Source organism: Micropterus salmoides, unplaced genomic scaffold (assembly GCF_014851395.1).
Source record: "Micropterus salmoides isolate LMB-PRFRI ecotype aquatic unplaced genomic scaffold, ASM1485139v1 Ms_hic_scaffold_13, whole genome shotgun sequence".
In the NCBI taxonomy this organism is placed as follows: Eukaryota; Metazoa; Chordata; class Actinopteri; order Centrarchiformes; family Centrarchidae; genus Micropterus; species Micropterus salmoides.
Window position 1 is genome coordinate 10,749,800 of NW_024040374.1, and position 20,302 is coordinate 10,770,101.

Here is a 20,302-nt window from a genome sequence, read left to right on the forward strand (position 1 = left end):
CAGCACACAATACATGTGCAATAAGCTGATAATATTAAGAGTAACAGTTTATTCAAATTAAACATTAGTTACAATAAGTATCAAACCACCCATTTTCAAATATCATAAAAGCTTCATCATCACTCATAAGGGGAAAAAACACAATGTAAAAAAAAAAAAAAGAAAGAACAAAAAGGTGAAAGGCATTACCCTCAACAGAGGTGTCAGAATATCTGCAGCCACAGTGGTCTCCCAGGTGTTTCTGGATGCTTTGGTTTTTAGGTAAGGATCAATACCAGCTAGTCAAAGTCAAACAGAAGATGTTTTGTAAAATACATAATGTAATTTTACTTCCTCTACCCTTTAAAAAGTTGTAAAAATAAATAAAAAATTCCAATACAAATACAGCTTTCTATGTATGTCCTACAGATTTAGAAAATTCAATACCCCATTAGTATTAATTTGTATGGGTTTTGTGTCCATCATTTTGTTTAAGGGTGCTTTCACACCTGCCTCATTTAGTTCGGTTGAATCGCACTAGAGTTCGTTTTCCCCCTTGGTATGGTTCGTTTGGGCAGGTGTGAATGCAGCAATTGCACTCGGGTGCGCAGCAAAAGCGGACCAAACAAGCGTACCAAGACCTCCTTGAAGAGGTGGTCTCAGTACGCTTTCAAACGAACTCTGGTGCGGTTCGCTTGTGGTGTGAAAGCAAACGAACCAACCACAGGATTTTATGATAACAGAGGTGTGATCTAAGCATAATTTCCAAAGCTAAGCCACTAATAAATCCATCTGCTGACCGCGAAATGTCTTCAGCGATCTTATAATTTATCTGTATAAGCCACTATATTACGAAAATCATTTGGTAACGTATACTTGCCAGCACGGGTATTTTCCCTGATTAATGGGTCGAAATCTGTTAAAAAAAAGGGCAAGTACTTCTCCGTTTACCCTGTCAGTTTATCAAGTCCATAAAACATTTGTGACAGCGATACCACAGTATACTATAGGTGAATAAGCCCCAAATTATTACTGTACATGTCCTATTTTTATGTTATTATTCATAATAGGCTATGCAGTCGATCTGCGGTCTAACATAACTAATCATGCTTTTAATAAATGATTACTTTGTGAGCTCTTTGCGATACAGATCAGAAGAAGTAAAGTGCTACATAAACTTCTGTCATTCACCAGAGTTTGATTTCCCCACGTGGGTCCTGATGATGCAGGATGACAATCGGCAAAGCTGTCCAATCGACAAGTTACCTGTAGGTCTGTGTAACGTCATGATTACTTTTCTGGTTTGTTTGTAAAACTGCAGTGTGAACATGAACCGGACTAGAACTAAAATGCAACAGTGTATCATTTTTTTCACTTGGTCCGGACCAAATGAACCAAACTACAGGTGTGAAAGCACCCTAAGAGACAGTATCAATATTTCTGATCTGGTTATTTACATGCATTTTGTTCAGCTTTGTTGTCATTTTTTAGCTGTCTATTTCTATCTTCCTATAAATTGTTCTTTTTTTTGTTGTGCACTGAAAGCAACTTAAAAACCTCAAATTTCTTGCATACCCAATAAAGCTGATTCTGGTTCTATTGTGAAACTTCAACAAACAATTATTTTCAAGCAACTGACTGTGGGCGCTTACGGTAACTGGCCTGCACTAGCTCTTGCAGGGATCTGAGCACCAGGTGGACAGTTGTAACAGTGTCGTCTGCTCCTCTTCCTAGTGCCTGTGACAGCTGATCCAAATCCTTTAATATATGCTGAGTGAGAAAGAAACAAACATCCTCCACAGTTGGCTGAATGATGTGCTGGAAATGCTAAAGGAACAGATGGGGGGGGGGGGACGACACAATGTCACACTCAGATTCAAAGGAACAGGCAAAATTATTAATCATTTATATCTATTTTGCAGACAAATCTCAGCTACACACTTTGTAAAATCTGTGCTAATATAACTGCTGATGTAGATACTTGACAACTCCCTTTGAGTCTATATCTGCTCACCTGGGACTTCTCTGAGGCTCCCAGCAACATGGCCAAGTGTGTAACCAGCCTGACCAGAGTGAAGGGAGTCAGAGACATGTTTTTGGTGTCCAAGGCATCTGGGTTGTTTCTGCGCTCAGGGTCTCCCAGGATATGACCAGGCCTTGTGCCATCCCTAAAACAACATATTACAGCATCAGTCAGTTAACAAACAATACCCCATAATGACAACGTAAAAGAAGTTTGTTTTGGGAGACACTGCCCAAAAATAGGCCAAGCTTGTAGCATCATACTCAGGTGCTTCAACAAAGTACTGAGCAAAGGCTGTGAATACTTATGTGCTTTTTTTGTTTTTTTATTTTTAACAAATTTGCAAATATTTAAACAAACTTCTTTTACGTCATTATGGGGTATTGTTTGCAGAATTTTGGGGAAAGGCTGTAAAAAGTGAAGCGCTGTGAATACTTATGTACGGATGCACTATAGTTTTCTAAATATTGTTATGTGGAGTATTTTTGTCATGCTGCTGGAAATGTTGATATAATTTTATAACTTCAGTAATTCCCATAATCACCATAACATGGACAACTGGCAATGTACTAGATATTTTTATTTAAACACCACCAAACTTGATTTGCTGTGGGGTGGTCATTAATCTTGTGTTAACCAAACCACCAAAACAGTCTATTTGAATTCTTAGGATCTTCTTCTTTGCATTTGGCCAATACTTTAACAACTAAAACTGTGTCTTTGCAGTGCTGCTTTTTTTCTACCAACAAAATAACTGACCTCCCTATATTATGTCCCCAGGAAGCACACTAATTTAAGGAGGAAAAATACTCTTAAAGGTTTCAGTTTTACTGTGACATTAAAGAGAAAGTTCAGTGTCTGACTGTAGCTTGATGTTAATGACACTCACTCCTGCAGCTGAATTGGTCTGAATCCAGGCAAGGCTATATGACGGTCCCCTCCAACTTCCTGTCCACACTCCAGACATCGGCCTTTCTGCATTGGCAGGCCGCACTACAGTGGAACATAGCAGATTTTATAATTTTACTGAGAAAGCATATTTCTTATTTGTATGCTTCATGTCTGTAGCCACTATGCAAATGGACTGGAACTGCATTAAAATAGCTTACCTCATCAACAAAGCATGGATGATTATTTGGACACACTGTTAAAAACAATCAAGCATTAAAAATGGGCTTAAATCACGTGGATTTTTTGAGATGGAAGATAAACTAAACTAAGAATGATGTGACTCCCTTAGCATTCAATATGATGACGATGATGATGATGCAAACCCAGAGAATACATATTATCCAAAGATCCAAAGACTGAATGAAGAAGTTTATACAGATTATTGGAGAAAACCAAGATGCAAAATATCCAATAAATGAAGCTGCAAGAAACCACAATTGAAAATTCTGGTTTGTAAATGAATAATACTTACCATACCAAGTGAGCTGCCCATAGTCTTGGTGTATAACTGCCTGGGCAACAGCTAACATGTCATCTGGCATTGTGGGTACAAATGCCTCCTGTAAAAGTTAGCATGAGAGTAACATGTGGGGTTGTGGTGAGTTACTGGTCAATATAATAGAGATAAAGAGTTTATGGTCCTGAGTTGTTTTGGAATAAAACTCCCCATCCACTAAGTTTGAAACTTTAAGGCACCTTAAAGTTGTAAAACTGACAGCATTCTGTCATTTGACACAGAGAGCAGCTGAAATGTTCTAGAAAGGCACGATATGATAAATGTTTACCTGCATATTTTCAGGATACAGACCAAGTTGCTTTAGTGGCATCACCAGGAGGTCAGTCCCAGTGAGCAGCACAGCTGCCAGGTGGATGGTCAGCTTGATGATAGTTTTGTCCACAATAGTTTGACCAGGGTACATGGTCAGGGCTCCCAACCTGTTGTGAACCAAGGCTGAGGCAAAATCCCTTACTTCTCTTTGATGCAAATACCTTGAGCCCTGGATGAGCTCTCCAAATGCTTGGCATCGCTACATGGAAGATATAAGATGTTATACAATGTAAATAAAAAATATTAGAGCAAATGTTATATTTTCTGATTTTGGATCGTGTTATAGAAAACCTATTTCTCTCACTGCATCCAATTTTAAAATGTCAAATTCTACTAATGTGCAAAGAGGAGTTTAGGTTAATCATCCTAGATCTCACTTCCCTCCACAAAGGCACCCACACTGACAAGTGGAAGACGTTAGTGTAGCCTTAACAGACAATCCCTCTCTTATCAAAAGTAATTGTGCTCTGCCAAGCTAGAAGCGTTGCTGCCTGGTGGGAAGTGCATGCTAACGTCATGCACTTCCCACTGAGATCCATCAATGTTGAAACATTTTCAATACTACATTGCACATATTAACAGTAAGTCAGAAAAACATAAACATGTTTTTTGGGGGGGAGGGGGGTTAACATGAAGCAAACAAAATTGTTTAGCATGCTTTAAGTAGCTATATAAATTATATTTAGACAATCTTCATACCTCAGGGGTCGGATGAAGACCTGTATTTGCAGATCTGTACAGAGTTGTAACCTCACGGAAAAGCGCTAGAAGGATGAACAATGTCCGCTTCCTCGGTGGCGCGGTGCATTTCTAAATCAATAGAAAACAAGCAAAATTTGAGTAGTGATCAGCTACTATTTAGTTTGAATGAGCACCTGGTCCCTGAATCATAGCAATAAAACAGATCTTAGGTTGTGACTATACAGTTTTAGATTTTAAGATCTATATTTCCTACATTACAGGCAGCCATTCGTTTCCATTTTTTACTGTGCAGAATAAAAATTTGATTTGTGCAATCCCTTGCAAGGAACACAAGTCACTCAATGACCCATGTGTCAAAATACTAACATTTACAGGAATGGGTCAAATATATGAAAGAGAGTCCATGGAACATTTGTAGCAGCAAGAGTTTGATAAATTTAAATACCTCGCAGACTTCTTCTATCTGCTCAACATCACCATCCACTATTGCCTTGGCAACTGCATCCCTCACTGCCTTGTATTCTTCTCCATACACAAGAAACTGGTCCATCTGACCTCCAACTTCATTCTGTTCACGCCATGAATAGAATTAAAGGAGCAAAAATGGGTTATAATATGTCAAAATATTTGCTATTAAATGAATTTGAGATGTCCTGGTGGATCCGTGATTCAGGAATAATCTAATAACTGTGATGAATTTGACTCCATGGTTTGTTTTAATGTTTAAATAAATGATGACCTGCCCTATCAAATGTGTGGCTGAAGGTTGGCCCCACTGGCTGCATCATGTAATAATGGTGACATGCTTACTTGTCTTATAACTCACTCATTTTTGGTAGTAGATTTCTTAATGAGTACCTGCTGATGGATCTCTATAGGGAAAAGCCAGCTGAAGTTTGGTTGTTTCACAAGCGTCTGGATAAACTCGACACCCTGCCCTTCACTGAGCTTGCGGATCAGGTAAACACGGTACCAATCATTCCCACTGTCCTTACAGAGCGTAATCACCATGTTTAGGAAATCCTCTGCTCCATCTGGGATATCGTCACCTGCAACATAAATGTAGTCCAAGACACTCTTTTATTTTTTTTATTTTGCAAACTAAAGCAAACTGTCAGCAGTATTAGTTAGTTTCTCTAACCAGACAGATTGTCACTGATAAGCTGGGCTGCCATGGTGAGGGACAGACGCAATCGTGCGATGTGCTGCAGATGTTGAATAGACACCGTTGCTGGAACAGAAGTGACTTCAGCCAAGAATTTTGTTTCACCATTAAAAAATGACTTCAACTCTACAGCGTTGTTGCCTTCCTGAGGCATTTTCTCCCACATGGAGTCCTGCAAAGAAAATATGTTAAAGGAGCATCAGTTCACTTCAACTGACCTGTATCAGCAATGAGAAGAAACTGAAACAACAGTTTGTGGTATAGTTGCCATCCACAATCCTCCAGAACCCCTCCTGTCCCATTCACATACTGTAGGAAAGTGGTAGGCAAACAGCGGCCCGTGAGGCAAATCCAGCAATTTAGCAAAAATATTTGCCTCCTGACAAAGCTTAAGTATTCACTATTAAAACCTTACATTACAAAGACCAAGTTGTCGGATGTAATAAAAGTGTAATGTCCTGCCAGAAAAATAATTTCACACTTGTTATAGACTCTCATAGCAACACAGTTTTTATGCTGCTTCATAAATAGTACATTGTTTTAAAAGGTTCCCCTGAGTTATATTCTTTGTGAAGATTTTCGAATGTTTTGAAAGCTTCAGTGAAATCTTCTTTACATCTTTAGTCGATTTCTACACTATTAAACAGAATAAACCAGTGTCGTTATATCACTGATTAAAATATGTTTTACCTCCAAGCAGTTGATGTACAAAGCATAAAGTTCTGCTTTGTCCTCCTCCTCCACAAATCTGCTCTCTTCAACAGATGTCAAATGCTGCTGCAAATATTCCTCGACTTCCTCAAAACTGAAACACAGTTAGGTTCAACATACACTTGTTACAATGCAGAAGAGCTTTGTAAAGTGAAGAACAGTAACTTAAATCTATTCAGACATTTTTCCACAGGCAAATATTTCAATGTGATTACAACAGCAATGCTGTTAAACTCCTCTACACTGTTACTGACAGAGCAGCCCTTTACATCTGTCAGACAGTTCTACTGTAATTATCAATGATCATTTAAATTCAGATGTTGAATTTTAACATTGCAGTGTCACATTTAATTTACCTACCTGAACTTCAGCAGCAGCTTGAGGATCACAGAACGCACGACTGGGTTTTTATCTGGGGACTCGTCAAAAGGTGACAGATCTTTTGTATGAATCTGTTTTTGTTCTGGTTTGAAAGATGAATTAGAGTAATATTAGTAACAACTAACAATGAGATTAATAATAATTGTAAAAACAACGTTTATGTAAAAAACAACTTTCATACATACATCTTTTTATCAAAAGGTCCATAATAATAAGAATTTATACACTAAGTGGTCAAAGCTGTCACATACAGTGTCAGATAAATCCAGGTTCATTAGAAAAGAAGGTAAGGAAAACAAAGAAGAAACAATGTTTTGTTTGATGTTTCTTTAAGAAAGGAGATCTACATTAAATGGTACCTGTCTCAACAATCAGGTAGGACAACAGGTGTGTGATGACGTCTCTGGTTGGTGGCGTGTTGTCTTTGAAGCACACAGTGGAGAGCAGATCAATGAAGAAACCATTGCAACGCCGCCTGAATGCTGCATTTTTCTTGATAGACACCCTGTAGATCCACAAAAATCCAAGGCAACATTAATTTGAAAAAAAGCAAAACCGTTTTATCAGTGTTTATTAAAACAATTCCAAATGTGGCTAACCTTAAAGTAATTCCCCCAAAACCACACTATGTCAAGGGATTTTCCTTTTTAGTTTGTATGCCTCTGTATGTCTTTCGAGTGATATTGTTATGTTTCAACAGCCACAAATTACTGACACACCTACTACATGGTAAGCAAGTGTTTTGTATACGACTGCAAGCCACTCACTTGAAACACGCATAGATTAGGTTGCTACACCTCGATCAAAAGGAAGTATCTGATGGAGTATTAAAATGTCCTTTCAGCAAGTTCCACTGGATTGGTGAGGACAGGTGTATACAACAGAAAATCTGTTACACTGTGCACACATACACGTCTTATACGGCAGATGGCTCATTAAGCAGAACTGCTAAGCACTGTACAGCAAAAAAGGCTCCTGTGCACTTAATAATATTGGTGCAGTGAGTAAAGGCCAAGAATGAAGTTCATGATAGTAAACAACTGACCAGTTTACAGTACATAACCATGAACAATAAAAGTGCCAAGCTCTGCAGCTGATCTGTAACTGATCCTGGAAAGAGTGAATTTCACCATTGGATTTGATTTACAGGTGTTAAATGGTATTGAAAATAATATATAGAATAAAATTATGATATAATAATATACATTATATATATTGTATATATAATGAAATGTTAATATCTCACTTGATATTTTCAGAGACATGTGGCTGAAAGTCATTTGGTATCTCTTGTCTGCAACTGGGACAGGAATTCTGCCCTGCATCAAGGCTTCCTCTGATGCATGTGGAGCAGTAGATGTGTTGGCAAGGCAGCCCTACAGGGTCCTGAGGCTCCCTCATGCACACCACACACTGAAGTCCAAACCTTTACGAAAATGAAACCAACATCAATCAGATTCATGAAGTGTAGCTAAAGAACATTCTTCATTATTTCATTCAAAATAACTGAAGTGAAATTAACAAGCCCTTACCTGAACATCTGATCACTTGCCCCCTGCCTACAAGACTTCAGTACTTGAATCACAGCTTGAAAAGCTTTCATTGATTTGACATCAGAGTTTCTCTCCAGAACCTTAGTCAATAACATTTGGACAGAAAAATAACAATAATCATACAGATTTTTCAGTAGGCTGAACTTTCCGTAAAATATAACACAGTAATGTGGAATAAATGTGCCAGCAGCATTTAGACCATCATAATATACCAACATTCTCCTCAAGGCAGTAGGGTTACAAAAAAACCTCCATCACACTGGATGTAGACATAATGACATTTGTCTGTTTTATTGTAGAATATATTGGTCATTACAAATCTACTCACCCTGCTTAAGGTTTGAATGTGATTCAGGACCAGTGTTCTTAGCTGATTCTCCTCAATATGGAAACCCAGAAGCATGTGTTCCACAAACAATGAGAGGATGTAGATACGCTTCCAGCCATAACTATAAAATATTAGAGACCATACTGACATTTAGTTTGTTGTGGAAATATATGCAAACAGTATTTTTACATCAGTGCAGGGTTTCTCGAGGAAATTGGTCAGCAGAGATGGTAAGAGCTACAAAATGGTTTAAACAATCACCTCACGCATTAAATATGTGGCCTTTGCAATGTGAAATAGCACCACTCCTAAAAGCCTAATATATAAAAACAAATTCTGACTTTATTTCAGGTGTGGTGGGCTGCCTCCACTCTTAATGCTGCTGAGAGATGTCTGATAGCCAAGTTGTAACACAACAAGCCCACAAAATGACTGAAACACAGTAGTGACAAATTCTTTGTGCACAGCAATAATTTTGGGAGATTGAAAGAGGCATTACTTTTATCTGTGCTATTCACAGTACACATAATCAATTAATAGCATGTTTGATTTTGACATTTTATTAAATTTTATTACTATGAGAAATCCATCCAGTTTCTAGATAAATCATGGTGTTAATGACGGTGGCAGGAGCTGATTCTCAAATGGCTAGTACCACAAGACCACACTTTTGTGACTTTCCCAAGTCACCTAAACTGCTTGTGGCAAGTCAATAGGAGAGAACAAGAATATCCGGATAAACCCACACAGATGCATCCTTTTTATTACTACTATTCCTGTGTATCAGCATTCTACCTGATATCATGGAGTCTTTCTTTACATCGCTCTCCATATTGATTGGTCTTATGTTGACAGCAAATCAACTCCAAAGAGGCTTGCAGTCTCTTAACCCGCTTTAGCCACTTCTGACAGAGAGCATCAGTATCTAAATTAGGAGACTCCAGACCTTCAACACATGCCATGGCTGCATGGATATCCAAAACCTAAAGGACAGAAAAACACTTGGAAGTGATTCAGTATCCTTGAATAAAAGCTATTGACAGATGGTGGTTAGTCAATATTGGGTTTACGTCTATAAAAAGCATTTCCTCTATGGTCTGGGGCTTTTGCTTAATACAGTTTTGAGGGTACTTTTACGACATTTATTAATAGTATTAATAAATATTATTCATATTATAAATAATAATTTACCATCTCTGGACAATGTCTAATGTGCTGGTTTCTTCGCAAAGGAGAAACAACATCAGGCTGAAGAGATGTCATCCGTGAGAGGTTCTGAAGACGACTTTGATAGAAATGATAGGCAATGTGGACATGAGGAAGAGAAAGCTCATATTCATCTGTTCTTCGTCTCCGTACTTCATCAACACAACTGGCCAGAGCATCACACAAGAGCTGAGGAGTAAATAAAAAAGTAGTATAATATTACATTATTACTATTATTATTATAACTACAGCAACATTAAAGATAACCAGATTAAAGTATGTTTGACTGAAACATTTAAAAAGTGAACACATTTCTCCAAAATTAAAAAAAGAAAATGTAGATACATGGTTAATGTTTGTTTTTGCACCTGTTTTTTGGCACAGATGTGATGCATTCTGCTCCAGCCAAATGTGCTCTATTTATCAAACATTTTAGGGTTAGCAGACTGCATCTTCTGAGAAGACCCAACAACAACAAAACATACCAAAAACAATACAGCAAATAAAATCCACCAGCTCAAGCGGGAGCTGAAGAGCTTGAAGCAGCTTTTCAAGGTGTCGAACAAGGACAAACAAGAAGTTCTTCCAGAGATGCACAGCATCCTCCGCAAGAAGCTCATGACCTTGAGGAAGGAGAGGGCAAGTAAGCAGGCTGCCTTTTTAGCTAACCTATTTGGGTTTACAAAATAGCTTCTAGGCAAGAAGCACAGAGGCCAGCTTAACTGCTCTAAAGCTCACATCACCCATCACCTCGGAGACACCTTTAGCAATGCACTGAACGGCCTTGCTCAACCCATCAGCCCCAACTCTGGCCTTCGATGAGAAGGAGCCTAGCTAGGAGATCCAGAAGGTGGTCAAGAAAGCAAGATCAAGCTCAGCCCCAGCACCAACTGGTGTAACCTACAAAGTATATAAGAACTGCCAGAGGCTTCTCCACATGCTCTGAAAAATCATATAACTGATCTGGAGGAAGGGCAAGGTTGCTTATCAGTGGAGATCTGCAGAAATGGTGTGGATTCCAAAAGAGGAAGAGTCAAAGAACATAGACCAGTTCCGAACAATTATGCTGCTAAGTGTTGAAGAAAACAGCTTCTTCAGCATTGTTGCCAAAGGTAAGTCCATAGAAAAGTTATGCTTCACACTCAGCAGATACTGTTCATTACTGATAAACCAGTGAAGAGCCTGGGAATTATTATTCCAGCATTCTTTGCACTCATCACACTGTGTACATGTATGCTTGTATGTGTATGTGCACCTGTATATCACATCCAACTCCGACATGTACATAATAATAACAATAATGGTAATAATAATTTTCACCTGCATCCTTTGCACTCTGCTCATTGTACTATTGCACTATTGTCTCAACCTGTCTGTTTTGTTCATAGTGTGTATATATATGTGTTCTCTATACTGTAGCCTGTGTTTGATTATTATTGTATAAATAAGCACATCGTGAGCATTGTACAATCCAGAGTCAAATTCCTCGTATATGTACGCATACCTGGAAATAAAGCGGTTTGCAGGCCAGTCCTTCTGCAGGGTCTACAACTTGCTAGGCATCATAGGGGCAATAAGGCAAAAGGCCAACAAGTCTGTCATAGAGGCCAAACACCACAACTCTGGTAACATCACTGATGACGCGTCCAGGTGAATCACAAGATTGTTGACCTATTCTACTAAGTATATATTTCAACATGCACCTACTGTATAGGTACAAATGACACAAAAATACAAATTCCTGTACAGTATAATATAATATGAACATTCCTTCTTTGTAGAGCAGTATACAGTAATGTTCTGTTTTTACAGACTCTTCAAAGAGGTGTAAAAATCCACGCACAGTTTTTAAGGCAGTGTGATGTTAAATCAAACTGTTGTATTTAACTGCACTGGATTTGATTGTTGTAACACCAAAGAAAATCATATACATTACAATGTTTTGAGAGTGGTGGTATGGGTACATTGAGCACATTGTTTACCCTCACCTGCAATTCTTCAGCTGATGCCACTTTCATGGTCATGGCAACAAAATCCTGCAGGTACCTTTCAAAAAATTCTTTCTTCTTTATTTTATTCACATTTTTGGCCAAGTAACTGCCAAGGGGGGTGTTCAAGAACAACTCTTGGAAATGACCAGGTGAATGATCTGCAAAGAAAAGTTGAGGATGCCACTAATGTGTTAGAGCTCAATATAAAAAAAGAGAGATCTTTCAGTTACAAAGATAGCACTTTAAGTTCTAGGACAGAAGGCATTTGGATATGTTACATATACAGTACAATAATTACTTTCATGTCTGGATGTTTGTATCATCAGCCCATCCAGGAAATCTTTGATCCACCAGCTGAAGGGCATGAGACAACACATAGTGGCACCACCTATGATATGGCTTTGAACCATTAAGACATTCGAGCTGTAGGAGAGAAAAGATGCAGATATTGTGAATGTGATTTTACAAGGCTGAGGAATCATTATTTTTTAGCCCAAACAGCTTGTGCTGTAATTCATTTAGATATACTTGCATTTTTTTCTAGAGAATAAACAAAGAACCGGCTGCTGGCAAAAATGGGCTTGTTACAACGGTTCATTTTTAAAACCATAGTAAATGTAAACCAAAATACAGCCATAGCCAATTAGTCAAGTTGCAGTTTACATCCATGTCTGTCCAGACTCATATATGTAGAAAATACTTGAATGAAAATGAATAAAAGGTATGAAGTGTTTTTTGGCAAATCACTATATTGATGATGCATAATGATTGTTGATTCCAGTGAATATATACTGTGTTGAAGTGATTAATGAAGGATCATCATATATGTATTGGCTAAACAGGTACACACGTCCTTGATTACTATACAAAGATGAATTCTTAAAGTGTAGCTACACAAAATATGGTGCTTTTGTTTCCTCCTGGCATTTTTAGATGCAAAGCCTCTCTATAAGCTGTAACTGAAACTATCGCCCTCACTGACTCACATACAGGATGAATGACGCAGAAAGTGAAGGGCAGAATGAATGAGATGGAATATAGCCTATACTCTGCTTGTTATTGTTTACTCATTGTGTTGTCCCAGTCAAAATGTGTGAAATCTGGAATCGCCCAATCCATTATAAAATTATGGTTAAAACCTATTTTGAGGTCAAAGTGACCTTTGAGTAAAAAGGGTCACTTATTTAACGTTTAACCAACTGTAAAATCTGTTCACAATCTCCCCATCTCTTTCTGAGTTATGGGGCACAAAGCGCAGTTGTCATTTTCATGCCTAGTCCCGACGTTGCTTATAGAGCAAATGCATTTGCATCCATCTGGTCTGGTAAATTGTTGGCACATTGCTATTTTGAGGCAGCAGAACGTAGTTGCGGCACTGACCCCCCCCATTTGGTTATTTTAGGTGTGCATTGTTTCAATAGTAAGATGCTCTAAAGAGAGACACTGAACGCTTTTGTGCATTTACGCACAAAGCACAGCAGCGTAACTTCATTGATTGATTGATTAAAATCTCCTGACACGTCGACAGGATCGGTCAGGATCTATGTTAATTCATGTTACACTAACTAAGACCACGCAAATTAAGGTATAACATGTAGTTTATTTGGTTAGAGAGAAGGTACGGGGATGAAAGCATGGAGGAGTCAAGAGGGAAGGGATGAAGGGGTCGAGGGGGTAGGGATGAAGGGGGTTGATCTGGGTTGTGGTGGCTGGAGCGGTTAGGAACACGGGATTCGAGACTAAGGGTGGGGTCTCCACGTCTCCATAAGAGTCTTGATTATGATCCCCCTGTGGTTCCTGTGGTGGTTTTTGATGGTAGGAGGAAACCGGAGCGCCTGGGGGAAAACCTGCAAACTCCACACAGAAAGGCCTGGGCAGGACGAGGTCTGGACTCAGGACCTTACTGCTGTGAGGCCACAGTGCTGTCCATTGGGCCACCTTGCTGCCCATTGAAAGAGGAGAGAAAGAGGGTTTGGGGGGAGGTATGTGAGAACTGAGAAACGGCAGAGGAAGGGGTTAGACAGGCTTATACATATGTGGTGGTGATTGGATTGGAGCGTAAGATCGAGATGCTTAACTGACGGAATTGTGAAACGAGAAAGGGTTGCGAGGCTGAAAGTGAAGGGGGAAGCCAGGGTGAAATGGTGGTGGTGGGACTGACAACCGTTGTGGCGGAAGGACGGTGAGTGGGTCCATGACATGGAACGCCATGGCTTGTCGTTGCCATGGCAGAATGAACAGCAGCGCTGGTAGTTGTTGCCGTGAGAGAGCGAGAAAAAGCTGCCCGAGCAGGGGGGAGTCGAAGGAGTTATGTTAGCTGAAGGACGGGAAAAAGAAAGGAAGCCGGGATGGAGGGATGTATGTGCAGGGGTAGGGTGTGCGGCCTGCTTAGACATGGGGGGTGGGGTGTTTTTACATCACATTTTAGAATCGCCTCAGTTCGCTTGGAACCTCGACGGAGGGGATACGGAAAAAAGTACTTGGTAGCAGATACAGGTCCTACTTTTTCACAATGGAAAACCAAAAAAGGCAAATAGAGTCGAGGTGAGGCGAGTCGAGCTGGTACCATGCAGTCGAAAAGTGGCTTTATATACGTATGTGCTGGTGATGGGATTGGAGAGGCAAAAGTGGATGAAATGAGTGAAGCACAGGTGTGGTTGGATTAGTGAGAGAGGCGTGGTCTTGTACCTGAACCTCAGTTACAATAAATACATTAATTTTCTGCCATTAAACTAGCAAAATTAGAGTTGGACACACCCCAAACGCAAATGCCCATAATGCCTATAATAATTACTACATCAATTCTTGAGTTTTGGTGTGAAAAGTATTTGTCAAAGTAATTTTGAGGTCAAGGTGACCTTGACCTTTGAGTCAAAAGTGTCACCAACTCAGTGTCCAACCAACTGTAAAATAGAGGCATAAAAATGAACTTAAACAACAACATCAGTGGTATTCTGTCAAGACTGTCTTTAGTGTTCAGACCAAATATGTAAATGAATATGAAATTCAAGTATCTGTGCTGAACAGAGGCCATGATCATACAAGCAAGAAATACTCACTTGCTTTCCACCCGAACAGAAGGTACATGGAGCATCTCTTTGCTCCCAAATATCTCAAACCATAGGTTCCTGATGTCATCGCACTCATTCAGCAGAAGGTCCAAATTGCAATCTCGGTCAATGACTGAAACCAAGTTTGCTAGAAGTGGTGTAACAACTGCTTGTATTTTCCTCCAGAGTGTGTGTCTATGAGAAATATTCACATGACCTTAAAATCTTTAAAAGTGATTAACAGCTAAAATGTTATTTAGTTTAAGTTTGCAGTATTTTACAGCACAGGAAAATAGATAAGTAATAAAAAGAAATAAAGATTGTATGCAAATATAAAAAAAGGAATGAAGAAAAAGGTTAGATAGACTAAGGTAAGGCATATTAAGTAGAAACCTACAGGAATGTTCCACCCTCTTGTAGGGCACTGACATTAGATGCCACGTTCAGAACCCAGCTTTTTGGATTGGGGATGTTGGCCTCGTAGTCCACTAACAGCAAGTGGAGACGCTTCCTCACAATGCTTGCAAACAAACCTTACAGAAAACAGAAATAATTTACAAAAGAGTTTTTTCAGTAAGATTAATTTTCACCGCACACAGAGTAAATGTGTATAATGATGGCCTGAATCAAAAGATTACCCACGAATGACAGATTTTCTAACCTTGTGTTTGACTTCCATCCAGAAGTGTGAGCAGGTTCTCAACTCTCTTTGTGCTGAGTTCTCCACTGTCTGCTGCATCTCTGAGCATGCTCACTGCACTCTGCACACAGCTCCTGACCAGATCTGTTATATCAAACAAATCTCCTAAAACCTGCAAAACATAAAAGAGGTGGTATTATGCTCATTTTCAGGTTCAAAATATTATTTAGGGGTTCTACCAGAACAGGTTTACATGGTTTAATGTTCAAAAAACACAATATTTTTTGTCATACTGCACATTGCTGCAGCTCCTCTTTTCACCCTGTGTTGCAGGCTTCATTTTAGCTACGGAGTGATACATCTTGTCTCTAAATGATCTTTGTTGGGAGTTGCACATGCGCAGTTCCTAGTTAAGGACTACTAGCCAATAAGAAGCAGAGAAGGACAGGTCAGCGAAAGGCCGGTAATAGCCAATCAGAAACAGAGAAAGGCGGGTCAGCGAAAAGACGGTAAACAGCTTCAATGGAGGAAGAGTTTCAGAGTGGTGAGTTATTAATCTGTAAAAAAAGTAACTTTCATCCATAAAGTTTTAACTGAGCTCTGTCTCTACATCACAGTAACAACTTCATGTCCATTGACTGCTTGGAGGGTAGCTAGTGTTTGGAAGGGAGAGGAGAGGTGAGAAACAGCTCACTGTTTTTACACCGGTGTTCTTGAGGGCGTATCGGAGTAGCCGCTTGGTGAGCATTATGACACGTATTTTATTGTGACGTCACAAGAAAGGGAAGTAAAGGCTGGACTACAAACGAGCTGTTTTCAGGCAGTTCAGAGCAGTGTCTTCTGTGGGAGATGGGAACTCCCTTTGGGGTGGACTTTGGGCTTTTTCACTTTGCAAACCTAGTACATGCACAAAAAAGATATATAACTCAATAAAGGAGAGGGAAAAAGACAAAAACCATAATACCACCTCTTTAAAAAAAAATAATAAACAACAACCCAGCATCTGAAAAAAGAAAAATATTCTACAAGTAAATCCCCCAACACAGTTCTTAGACTGTGAGTAACTGACTAGCATGTCCTCCAACTAGTTATTCAATAAATGTATAAATTAATTAATAAATGGTATGTTAATGAGTTAAAATTCAGACTCTGTGAGGTGATTTCCATCTACCAGCTAGTGTCCATGTGTGTGCAGAATTTTGCAGTATAATTTTAGAATCGTATTAAGAATGAAATCACTGAAATCATTTCAATATAAAATGTCTAATTCAGATGACCTATTACAAGTTTTTTTTCGCCAGACTGTCTTGAATCCTAACTAAGAATAAAAAAAGCTGAGATCTCGGGCCTAATTGCCTAATAGATTACTAATAGGGTGACCAGGCGTCCCGAAAAATCCGGGACAGTCCCAATTTACAAGCAGTTGTCCCGACCCCTTTCCGGTTTGTCCCGAAAATTAGACCTAACATGAGTTTTGATTATAGCCTATTAAATACTGATTGTTGTAGTTCTCTTAGTCCAGCAGGGGTTGCAGGTTATCTGTACATTGTGTCAACAGCGTTGTTATAGCCACAAAGTAACACTCGTCGTGCTCTTTTCCCCTTTTTGTTTTCCTGTGGTTAGTGGAAGTTATAGTCACGAGGACAGGGAAAGTGTCGCTTCAGGCAGCCACGGCACGGCGGAGAGATCTGACAGCACATTGCGCAGACAGATGTGACACTGCACTGATGACATGAATAAAATAAATCTAAAAAGATCATGACTTACCTATCCACAGTTGTGTTTTTCCTAATAACAGACAAGTGACTTCTGAACAAAAATAATTCATTTTAGTGTTGTGTTTTGTGTATTTTCACTCATTAATATTCATTGACACTCAATGTACTGGTAGCCACGTGCCCCCCCCCCGGATTTCATCCATTCTCATCTGGTCACCCTAATTACTAATAACATTGGCCTAATTACAGTATCTCCTACAGTATATCAGTCACTGGTCCTTTGTGTTTGGTTTAGATTTAGACTACCATTTAAATTACTTGTTATGCTAGGTATGTCTTGCACTTTATTTATTTCACCAATTTATAATAATGTACAAGTAGATCCTAAAAGTAAAAGTTTGTACTTAATCCTGCACCAGAGATTAGTAAATTATTATATATATTTTGGTTATTTTCCTGACTGGTAATCGGGATCCTCTTGTTTCCCCAGGTTTATGAATATGTGTGGTAAATAACACTTACAGTGGAGTCACCATCTTGTGGCACACCAATGTGGTCTTCTGTCTCCATGTCTTGAAAATAAAGATAATTATAGGTGAATTTATTCATTTCCTTAAAATCTATAACATTCTTTAGAAAAAAAGATTTTTGATGAATTACCCTCAGGTGGATCTTCAAAAAGGTCACTTAAGCGTAGATTTTTCAAGGAATGAACATCAGACACAAACTCTTTTGATCTTCTGAGATCATCAATGTGAACAGACCTCCAAGGACCTGAAAACATTTTTGTAAAGAAAAATCAGATGAATGACAACACAATGTAAGTTTTTAATGTTTTTTAAACTGTCTGCTCTATGTAGTGTTTTTGGTTGTTTCTCTTAATGTGTGGCACTTGGCAATGCACTGCATTTTGTGAATGAAAGGTGCTAAATAACTTTGTTGTAAAGCATATTGTGACAGAGTTGCTCACGTGAAATAGACTAATTAGCTAGTCATATTGTGTGTGTGTGTGTGTGTGTGTGTGTAACAGCAGGACTAACCGCCTTGAAACCCAACATAGGAGGTCCCACCCTCGATTCGAGGAAGTTTGGTGACAAAGTACACAAATATCTTTGTGTTGTCATTAGCGGCCCACTTGTTTATTTCATTGATGCACGAATACCTTAAGGAATCCAAACATTGAGCATATGTAAAAGAAAAAAGTGAACCAACATGAGCTTTTGCAAAAATGTTACAGAAAATGTTATTCTGTGATGATCTTCAGACTCACTTGGCTGAGGAAAAAATATTCCTTCTGTGGGAGTCTTCATCATAGTCTGTTTGGATAATGAATACTTTGTCTGCAGTTGTTGAGCCAAGAAATTCCCTAATACAAAGACATAAGCATGATTTAAATTTGAAATGAAAGTGATCACTTCACAGTCATATATATATATATATATATACACACACACACACACACAGGCACATACATACTGGTGCATCTCATAAAATTTGAATATTGCAGAAAAGTTCATTTATTTTTATAATTTTATTCAAAAAGTCAAACTTTCATATGTTGTAGATTAATTATATATGAAGTGAAACATTTCAAGCCTTTTCTGTTTTAATCTGGATGATTATGGTTTACAGCTCACGGAAATCAAAAATCCATATCTCAAATTATTAGAATAAAGAATGTATAATACAGAAATGTTGACCTAAGAGGAGCTTTTAATCTCTCAGTCTGGTTCAGTATACACAACCGCAATCATGGGGAAGACTTTTGACTTGACAGTTGTCCAGAAGACACTCATTGACACCCTCCACAAGCTGTGTTACTGTGCTTGGTTGGCCAGCCAACTCATCTGACCTGAACCCCATTGTCAAGAGGAAAGTGAGAGACGCCAGACCAACAATACAGACCAGTTGAAGGCAGCTATAGGCCGTAATCACCAAGATTAAAACAATAAATAAATGAACTTTTACACAATATTCACATTTTATGAGATGCACCTGTATATCTACTCTAAATCTAATCTATAATATACATTATTATCAGTTTTATAATCCATAGAAGAATGACAAGAAAATGGGCACAAGGGTGTGTTTAGTTAGACAGAAATGTGCAACTCTGTCCATGTGACATGCTCTTTAGACTGTATTTACACACCTGATTTTCTTGAGGAAAGAGTACTCTGTGTCAAACTGTTGCAGTGATAGCAGCTTGATATCAAGCTTGATCACATCCTGCAGTTGTTGTGTGTCTGCTGCAGTCAGTAGCCTGGAAAATGTTGTGACCTTCAAAAAAGCAAACTAGGAATTACAAAATATTAGGCAATTAATTTCTCATTTACTATTAATAACAGAAAAGGCCACCGACACATACTGGTACATTGTTATGTTGATGATTTATAATGCATGTAAACAGTAATCATTTCCTTAATAAGCCTTGTTAGTATTTTAGATTCTATTTTATTTTCTAATTCAAATGCACATTTGAATTTCAGCAACCTTTTACCAATATAAAAGGCACTATGTACTGTCAACTCTGACATAACTTTTCTAACTTAAATAACTAATCTGCTACTTCCACATCAAATGGACATATTTACAGATGAAAATACTGATAAAATAGATCATCAAAAGCTACCCACTAACAAAAGTCAAAGTGGTAAGTAGAAGTAAGTAGAGATGGTATTACCAGTAGGGCAAGAAAAAAAGTGAGGTTGTGCCCAATACAAAAAAACATGTCTTGAGCTTGGATTAATGAAAATGGACAGAAATGCAAGGCACATTTCCAATAGTACGAGCACCTACATGCACATGGCTGATTGTTTTATACTTTTATTTTGCTTAAAATAGATGACAGTGATTGAAGTTGTTGATCATCAATCTGTGCTGAAGTAAAAACATACCTTTTTGAAACAATTTTTACATTTGGTCATTGGCCCCTAATTCTAGGGTGGTACCCTTCATTTATTCATCTTTATTATAAATGTTTCTAATATTAATAGCTTTAATAATATTAATAAGATATAAATATTTTGCTAATAAACAAACCTGCCCCTACCAGATCCAAACATCTGTTTTAAA

The 20,302-nt window shown here is 38.4% G+C and overlaps 1 protein-coding gene across 2 annotated transcripts in view; it reads right to left on the minus strand.

The window, feature by feature from the left end:
- LOC119900495 (E3 ubiquitin-protein ligase rnf213-alpha-like) overlaps positions 1-20,302 on the minus strand; it is a 54,740-nt gene that overhangs the window by 8,354 nt on the left and 26,084 nt on the right. For both annotated transcript variants that reach the window (XM_038715501.1, XM_038715499.1), the window contains exons 29-57: positions 19,380-19,507; positions 18,498-18,593; positions 18,268-18,389; positions 17,888-18,001; positions 17,750-17,799; positions 15,531-15,681; positions 15,267-15,402; positions 14,879-15,064; positions 12,118-12,242; positions 11,817-11,977; positions 9,814-10,017; positions 9,418-9,605; positions 8,623-8,743; positions 8,274-8,374; positions 7,988-8,167; positions 7,101-7,246; positions 6,721-6,823; positions 6,340-6,454; positions 5,626-5,821; positions 5,343-5,533; positions 4,930-5,052; positions 4,482-4,592; positions 3,739-3,981; positions 3,426-3,513; positions 3,112-3,146; positions 2,892-2,995; positions 1,994-2,147; positions 1,632-1,806; positions 190-278 (exon numbers count right to left, since the gene is read on the minus strand). In XM_038715501.1, the coding sequence (XP_038571429.1) occupies positions 190-278; positions 1,632-1,806; positions 1,994-2,147; positions 2,892-2,995; positions 3,112-3,146; positions 3,426-3,513; positions 3,739-3,981; positions 4,482-4,592; positions 4,930-5,052; positions 5,343-5,533; positions 5,626-5,821; positions 6,340-6,454; positions 6,721-6,823; positions 7,101-7,246; positions 7,988-8,167; positions 8,274-8,374; positions 8,623-8,743; positions 9,418-9,605; positions 9,814-10,017; positions 11,817-11,977; positions 12,118-12,242; positions 14,879-15,064; positions 15,267-15,402; positions 15,531-15,681; positions 17,750-17,799; positions 17,888-18,001; positions 18,268-18,389; positions 18,498-18,593; positions 19,380-19,507 (3,936 nt within the window). The remainder of the gene's footprint in view (positions 1-189; positions 279-1,631; positions 1,807-1,993; positions 2,148-2,891; positions 2,996-3,111; positions 3,147-3,425; positions 3,514-3,738; positions 3,982-4,481; positions 4,593-4,929; positions 5,053-5,342; positions 5,534-5,625; positions 5,822-6,339; positions 6,455-6,720; positions 6,824-7,100; positions 7,247-7,987; positions 8,168-8,273; positions 8,375-8,622; positions 8,744-9,417; positions 9,606-9,813; positions 10,018-11,816; positions 11,978-12,117; positions 12,243-14,878; positions 15,065-15,266; positions 15,403-15,530; positions 15,682-17,749; positions 17,800-17,887; positions 18,002-18,267; positions 18,390-18,497; positions 18,594-19,379; positions 19,508-20,302) is intronic.